Source organism: Nicotiana tabacum, chromosome 1, assembly GCF_000715075.1.
Source record: "Nicotiana tabacum cultivar K326 chromosome 1, ASM71507v2, whole genome shotgun sequence".
NCBI classification, from domain to species: domain Eukaryota; kingdom Viridiplantae; phylum Streptophyta; class Magnoliopsida; order Solanales; family Solanaceae; genus Nicotiana; species Nicotiana tabacum.
In genome coordinates this window covers 135523465-135531566 of record NC_134080.1, presented here as the reverse complement: position 1 = coordinate 135531566, position 8102 = coordinate 135523465, and the positions used below count along the sequence as shown (strand labels likewise).

The 8102-nt window shown below is 35.0% G+C and overlaps 1 protein-coding gene across 1 annotated transcript; it reads right to left on the bottom strand.

Annotated features, from left to right (window-relative positions):
- Window positions 1–4413: 4413 nt before the first annotated feature.
- On the bottom strand, window positions 4414–7575 carry LOC107829249 (uncharacterized). The gene is made up of 2 exons (XM_016656726.1): window positions 7398–7575; window positions 4414–4616 (listed from the first exon to the last, which is right to left on the bottom strand). Exons 1-2 carry the CDS (start codon window positions 7573–7575, stop codon window positions 4414–4416), a joined length of 381 nt encoding a protein of 126 aa, XP_016512212.1.
- Between the last annotated feature and the right edge of the window lie 527 nt (window positions 7576–8102).

Sequence of the window (8102 nt, the reverse complement as noted above, 5' to 3'; positions counted from 1 at the left end):
TGACTCATGACGAGGCTATCCTTGACCACTGGCCCATGCTTGACACATTTCGGTCATTTGCTGTTTCAGTATTCTATTTTTCTCAAACACAGTAGACTCTTGTTGAACCCTCTGACCCTGAGTCTCTTGAGCACTTGTAACAGCTTCGATGTCAGTTATCATTTTTCTTTGTATCTTGTGTTTCCAGCTTACCACAAACCGACCACCTCAACTTTCTTCACAATTCAAAACAAAAACATGTTAGAATGGACTCAGTTGCTCCTTGTTATTATCAACATTTTTCATTTTGTTTTTCATTTGTTTTCCTTTTTTTCATTTTTCTTTTCAATGGTTGATCGAACCTGATGTGGGTTGCCTACATATCATGTGAGAATATGAATCAGATCTTGCGTAGTTCGGGAAGATCATGAATAAAGTAAATAAACTAACTTTTTTTTGAATTTTTTATTTTATATTTTCGAAAGAAAGACTTACAAAGAAGAAAGGGAATATTTTTGGATTTTAATTTTTCTTCAGCATTTTTGCAAAGAAAGACTTCTAAAGAAGAAAGATTTTTTTTTTAATTTTTTTTTTCTGGAATTTCGAAAGAAAAACTTTCTAAAGAAGAAAGAAAATATTTTTTTGAATTTTATTTTGAATTTATGAAAGAAATGCTTCTAAAAAAATATTTTTTGAATTTTCTTTTAAATTTTGAAAGAAGAATGAAAATATTTTTGGATTTTTGGAAAAAATTAAAAGAAAATATTTTTGTATATTTTTAAAAAATAATTAGGGTCTAAAAGAAAGGCTTTCTAAAGAAGCAAGGAATGAAAAATATTTTTTGAAAATTTGGGTCTAAAAAAAACCTTTCTAGAGAGGAAGTAAAGGGAAATATTTTTGGATTTTTTTGAAAATTATGGGCCGGAACCGATGAGGTTTGCCTACGTATCTCACATCCGGTGAGAATCAGACCCGCGTAGTTCGCCAGTTTTGACATAATTGGAAAAACATGATATTGACTCCCTTTCATATTTTTTGAAATACATTTTCCTTTTCTTTTTTTTTCAAACAATTTGGGCAGAGTTTCGAGGCATTCTCGAATACCGGGATTTTCAGAACCAGGTGAATTCTCTATCCTACATCACTCTTATTTTCTTTCCTGTTGTTTTTCTTTTCTTAGCTGGTCAACATGCAAGCCGAAACAAATAAATATTCACATAGCACATAGAATGCATCAGGATGGTCTGTTATTTTGGGCACACCTGTCCTAGACGGACCCAACCCCTGTGTTGAGTCCCCTAAGTCAAATGCACATGATGCAAACAAATGCTCCTACTAGGGATCCGGCATGAAGCTCTGTTTTTCTAGGTTTAAATCCTGGGGTTTTGGTCTAGACTTGGGGTACCCGAGCGAACAACTGGGGCCGAGGGGGCGACATACCGGGAGCACTGAAGTCTACCCGGCCTTGTCTCTTGCCCAGCCTCGTTCTATTTGGTATAATTTCTACTGAAAAAGCGGCCCACGCGAACGTTTTCACCATTTCCAAAAGACTCAGAGGGGTGGCGTAAAAAGACAGTTATATACAATTCAAACAATATCAAAGCGGTAAATGATGATTAGCATATTAAGTCCACAAAATACAGTAATATCAACAATAAAGCCAAATAAAAATCGCATTAATAAGCTCGAATTCTTGAACTCTGAACCGGAAGTTCTGGGTTCTTATCTCCAGCAGAGTCGCCAGAGCTGTCACACCTCCTTTTTACCTATGCCTCGGAAGGGATATAAGGGAGTTTTTCAAATTAAAGTGACAATAACCGAAACAGGATTAATTATTTTGAAAATCAGAGTCGCCACTTGGGATAATTTATGGTGTCCCAAGTCACCGGTTTAAAATCCCGAATCGAGGAAGTTTAACTCTATTAGCAGTCCGCGAACACAAAAATCCGGGTAAGGAATTCTATTAACCCGGGAGAAGGTGTTAGGCACTCCCGAGTTCCGTGGTTCTAGCACGGTCGCTTTGATTATACTTGGCTTACTAAATTGTCTAATTACTTATTTTCAAACCTATGTGCATCTACCCCCTTAACAGCTTTTATTTGCTCAATTACTATTAATTATTGAATTATCTTTAAAAAACGAGTCACGCGTACGTGTACTCATTTCATTTGGCGCATCAAAAATTGTGTCACGCGTACGTATCCACAATTAATCACGCCTTATTATTAATAAGATTGTTTCACCCAAAGTTGCGAACGCATACCTTGGTTTTAATTTCTGAAATCGTAACTATGCCACACGAACATGTACACAACCACGATAATTTATTAAGTCGCCTTCATTGCAAAATAAAGAAAATAAAGGGGTGCGGCAGCCAAGCTAATGCCAGAAACAATATAGCACGCTACTATCACTTTCAATTTTTGTCACTTTCTTGCTCTCTTGATCCAATGTTCTTTTAATTCAATTATTCATTGGAAAAATGATCCAGCTTGGACACAATACATTAGCAGAACACACGCTCAACCAATGGCCACACATGCAAACTCCGTGTACTCTTAATCTTCGAGATTGTTGTAAGGCCAAATTTACGAACAAAATATTATTGGGGGAAAATAAGCTAGCCAACATGATCTATTACTTGGCCAAATTCCTTGTGGTCCAAAACCCACCTTATGATCCATTCTTATTCCTTGCCAAGAAAGAAACAACTCCGATTTTTCATTGGCCCGATTAAAAGCATTTATTGAAGAACCAAGACTACATACATTACAATCGAAATAAAAACTAATCAAAATAATTTAAATGACAACTAAAACATGATACTCAAACAACATAGAATAACAAATCAACCAACACGCGCACCAAGCTATTATAACACAATGAAATGAGAATTGAAATTGAGAAATTGTCCTTTTATTGATGAACAATCTGAAAATTGCAAATCAATCAGGCTAAGCAAAGCAACAATCCTTGGACCGAAACACTGAGATTGTGAACTGGCACCTCGAATCGACCGCGCCCAACTTTTGGAAAGCTCTCAAAATCGGCAGAATTGCGAGCCACTATATCGTCAACTTCTCTGAACTCCTTTAACAAAGAATCAAATGCCTCCCTTTTGTCCTTGTGTGTATGTGTGCCTTTTTATTTTCTTTTTTTGTTTTTGAATTCAAAGACTGTCGTTTTTTGTGCGTTTCTTTTTCCATTTTAATGATGAAAGCAACAACGTTAACAAGTCCATTAGTGTAGATTCAATGAGCACTACTGAAAGATGATGGAATTAAGCGCCTTGCCTTTTTCGCTATGCCACTAAGCAATTTTCGGTCACTTCATCAGCAGGAGGGGATCTGAAGAAGATAGATGGGATCTCTGAAAAAGCTGGGGGGTCTCTTTTTGGGTTCTGCGACTCTCCTTTTTTGTGTAGGCTAGGTCTATTTTAGATGTTAGATACTATATATAGGAGTAGAGATTAGGTTAGAGGTATGGGCCTAGGAATTATGGGCTAGAGAATTGGGCCAAAGACTAAAAAAATGGACTATAGATTTATAAAGACGGGATAAACCAACCTAAAACTAATTCATCCTTCTAAAATTATGTACAATTATAATATAAAAATATAAAACTAATTATAATTAATTGAACTAAACTATAAAACATAAAACTATTTTTGTGTTTTCAAGATTATATAAAAATAAAGATAAGGTACTATTTTTTGTATATTTTTTATTTAAATTTATGAAAGATACGTAAACTAAAATATTTTTTGTAATTTTTATTTTTATGACGAAAATAAAGTAAAGAAGTCAAAAATAGTTGGAATAGCTATATTAGACCTAAATTAAATATTTACATGCTAAGATATGGAAAATCTTGGGGAGGGTCAAAAATCACATGTCTACATGTGTGATTTTAAAATTGGATTGTGCATGAGAGTTGTTAGCCTATTTTTGTCCACTAGTGTGGAGGGGTCCACATTTAAAGAATGCAAAGACTCTTCTTTTATTAATAATCAAATTCTTTTTTATTTCTTAAATACTAAATAAATGTGAAGAATGTGTATGTGACTTTATACTAAAATGAAGACGAAGTGTGTGATTTCCTCCTTTCTTGATTTTCCCTTTTCGCTTTTTTTTTTTGGATTCTTTTCTCTCTTTCTTTTTTTTCTTTTAAAAGATCATAAGTAACAAAACTAAAATTTGATACTACTAAATCCAAATAGAAATAAAGTTCCAATTGCTTCAAATTAAAATACTAACTAAACAAAAAATACTAATAACCTAAAATAAAGAAAATATTATTATATTTTTTTGTAGGTTTTTTAAAAAATAAAATAAAATAAAGCAAAGAAGTTGAATAAAAGTTAAAATATCAATATTAAACCTAAAATAAACATCTAAACATTCAAATGTGTAAAATTTCGGGAAGGGTCAAAAATTACATGTCTACACTAAGAATATCTCTTAGAGTTCTATCAAGAGCCTCAAAACAATATCTATGCATCATGGGTGCCTTATCCCAAATAATCAACTTTGCCTTGACAATCAAATTTGGTAACGGAGAACCTTGCTTGATATTACATGTTGAATCTTTGGTAAGATTGAGTGGAATTACAAATCTTGAATGACCTGTTCGACCACCTAGTTACAAAAGAGATGCAATCCCGCTAGATGTAACAGTTAACACAATATCTCCTTTAGATCTTATGGAAGAAGAAAGAGTCCTCCAAATAAAAGTCTTGCCTGTTCCTCCAAAACTATAACGACCCGGCTTGTCATTTTGAGAGTTATAGCCCCATTTCCCCCCATCTATGCTTATTTATGTGTTGTTCAGCCGTGTTGAGTTGTATCGAGTTGGTAGGTTTAGGTTCGGAGTAGTTTTGGAGTGAAATGATCACTTAGTCTCTTAGTTAGAAAGCTAAGTTAGAAAAGTTAACCGGAAGTTGACCTATGAGTAAACAAATTCGGATTTGGATCTTCATGATTCAATTAGCTTAGTTGGGTGATTTTAGACTTAGGAGTGTGTCCGGAGTATAATTTGGAGTTCTGTGGTAGAATTAGGCTTGAATTGACGAAAGCTGGAAGTTTAAAAGTTCTTAGGTTTGAATTCGAAGTTGATTTGGTGTTCTGGTGTTATTTTGGGTGTTCCGAAGGTTCGACTAAGTTCGGGTAGAGATATATGACTTGTTGGAATTATTGGTTGAGGTCCCGAGGGCCTATGGTAAGTTTTGGAGAGGTTTGGATCGTGTTGCGCTCGTTTTTCTTATGTTCCGACATCGTTTTTTCAAGTATAAATGATATCATATTGAACAAATGAACTCCGATTTCTTTTTTGATTGAAGCATTATATCGTAATTACGGACCCGTAGCAAAAAGAATCGTCGAATATGGATATCGTATGAGCATTTTATGGTCATTTTACTAAAAATTAGGTTGCTAGATTTTTTCAGATTAATTACGAAATTGCCACAGACGGCGTATTTAAAAATCTGCACTATTTGCAAATATTAAAACCTACATATCTCATTTATTATAAGGTCAAATTGAGTGATTCAAAAGCCTAACTTGACTAGAATTTTACAAAGAATATATTGGAGGCATAAAAAATGACTTTCGAGATTGTTTGGCACGAGAAACGAGGCAGAATAACTGGCAAAAAAATATATAAAATAAGGGTTTGTTCATTCGATCATATTTTGAGTTGGGGTGCTCGGATTTGGGCGATTTTGGAGGCGATATTTACCATATGGATTGGGGTAAGTATTCTCTACTCGATTTTGGTTATATTTCATGAATCCATCATCGTTTTTGGGATTTGATTGATGATTTCAAAGTGAAATTAAGGGAGTTAGGGTTTGAGTTTTGGAAAGTTTTAAGTGAGGATTTGAGGGACCAAAAGGAGTCCGATTTTGATAAATTTTATATGGTTAGACTCAGGAGAGAATAAGGTTTATTATTCTGCCATTTTTTGACTGATTCCGAGATGTGGGCTCGGAGCCGAATTTTGGCCGATTTCGGATTTTTGGCATATTTTGTAGTTTTTATTGTGGAAATCAATTCTTTAGTACATGGTGATGGTATTAATCTGATTATGGTTAGATTTGGAGCTTTTAGAGACCGAGTCCAGAGATGAGGACATCCCAGAGTAGGATTTTATGCGGTTGAGGTAACAGTTTTAACTCTGGCATTAAGGGTATAAACACAGCGAATTTGATATCATGTGATTGTTTGGAGGTGATACCCATGCTAGGTGACAGGCGTGTGGGTGTATACCTCGAGGGATTGAGACTTGGTCCATCCCGTGAGGCCTAATGGCCATCATCTATGTTTACGTAGTTACTTGTTCGAACTTGCCTGCATTCATGTTAGAGATCATGCTTAAACTTTATTCATGCTCACATTATTTTTACTCAGTCATAGAAATTATTGTGCATGTTTACCTCAGTCTTTATTATTTGCTAATATGTTGTGATACTTGATGTGGGTTGTGTTCCCTTATTTGTTGATGATGGTGAGGCTAGTGAGGTACATGATTGAGTGATGTCGAGTGCCTGGTTGTGAGGATATTAATACCATAGCACGTGAGTTGACCATGCAGGTCCAAGTATTGATACCATAGCGCGTGAGTTGTCCGCGTAGCACGTGAGTTGACCGTGCAGATCCAGGTATTTATATGATGGCACGTGAGTTGTCTGTGCTTAGCGCTTGGGCTTTGGGAGCCCCTATGGAGTCTGTACACACCCCTAATGAGCGCAGAGTATTGAGTGCTGAGTGTGAGTGTTGAGTGATGGAGTGACATTGCTTTGAGGTTGCATTTACTTTTATTGTTGCTGCATTTATCTGTTAAATTTCTTTGTGGTATTTACTGAGTTATGGAATTTGCCTGTTTATTTATGTTCATTTTTAAATTATGAAATTAAATAATTGGACTGCTTTACTTAGCTCATCACTACTACTCAGTTCCTTAGCTATTTCTGTTACTATTGAGGTGGTTGTACTCATACTACACCATGCATTTTATGTGCCGATCCAGGTGAGTTAGAGCGCGACGATCGTTGAGTTCAGGCCGACGTTAATTGGAGACTGCAAGGTAGCTGCTAGCGTCCGCAGGACCTTATTACTCCCTTTGTCATTTCTTCTTTGGATAGTTAGACAGTTTATATATCTTAGTTCATAGTGTTAGACGCTCATGACTTAGTGACACCCCGATGTTTGGGGCTCGTTTTCGTATTTTTCTATATTATATTTAGAGTTGATTCAGTTTATGAAAAATTTAAATGTTGAAATATTTTATTAATTTTTTATAATCGGTTTAGTAGTAATATTTTGGGAAGTAGGCTTGCCTTGTAACGTGATAGGTGCCATCACGACCATGGTTAGATTTTGGGTCGTGACAAAAACCATATAAAAAGAAAAATTCACCTTTATCTTCATTCACAGCTGTTATTATTCTTTTATAAATACAATTTTGCTCAGCTGTCAAATTCTTTACTAACTCTTCATGTTCCTCTGCCAAAGCGCGTCTATTATAACACAATTCATCTCGAATTAATCTGTTACTGATGTCAACTTCTTCCTCTTTATAAACAGGTGTTGGCATTGTTGGAAAATCCTAAAAACTTCTTCCACAACCTTTTAAGAAGTTTTCCAACTTTTGCAAACAACGTTTTTTCAACTCACCATCTGTTAGGTCAAATTCTGAAAAAACAAAAAAAAAAAATTAAATACAATTTCAATTAAATCTTACGGGTTAGTGTAGTTACATGAAAAGAATAATAAGATTAGTGGATCGGTAAAATGCAAAATGGTAATTTAGATGAATATGAAGGCCATTTTAATTATCCGTGAAATTGAAGCAATAAGATAGTCCAAACCATCTAGTTCATTTTATTGAGAAAAACTACAAGCCTTGAAGTGAAGATACATTTTCTTATATCTAATGTTACTTGATATGCCTTACCAGGCATGTTGGATGATCAGGGAAGTAACGAAAGCTAGAGCAGCATTGGAGCAAATGCAAGTTACTTTAAGCAAAAGCATAATCAGACAAATGTACTTGCAAATGTTAGGCAACTGTCCTCGAGTGGTGTGGAAGTGCATGGTTTTTAATAATGCTGCAAGGCCAAA

Bases quoted from the DNA above. Each gene is read 5' to 3' on its own strand.
- LOC107829249 (XM_016656726.1), bottom strand. From the start codon at position 7,575: ATGCCAACACCTGTTTATAAAGAGGAAGAAGTTGACATCAGTAACAGA. The intron at 4,617-7,397 runs GTGAATTTTTCT...TTTTGTAACTAG, and splicing joins AGCTGTGAATGAAGATAAAG to GTGGTCGAACAGGTCATTCA.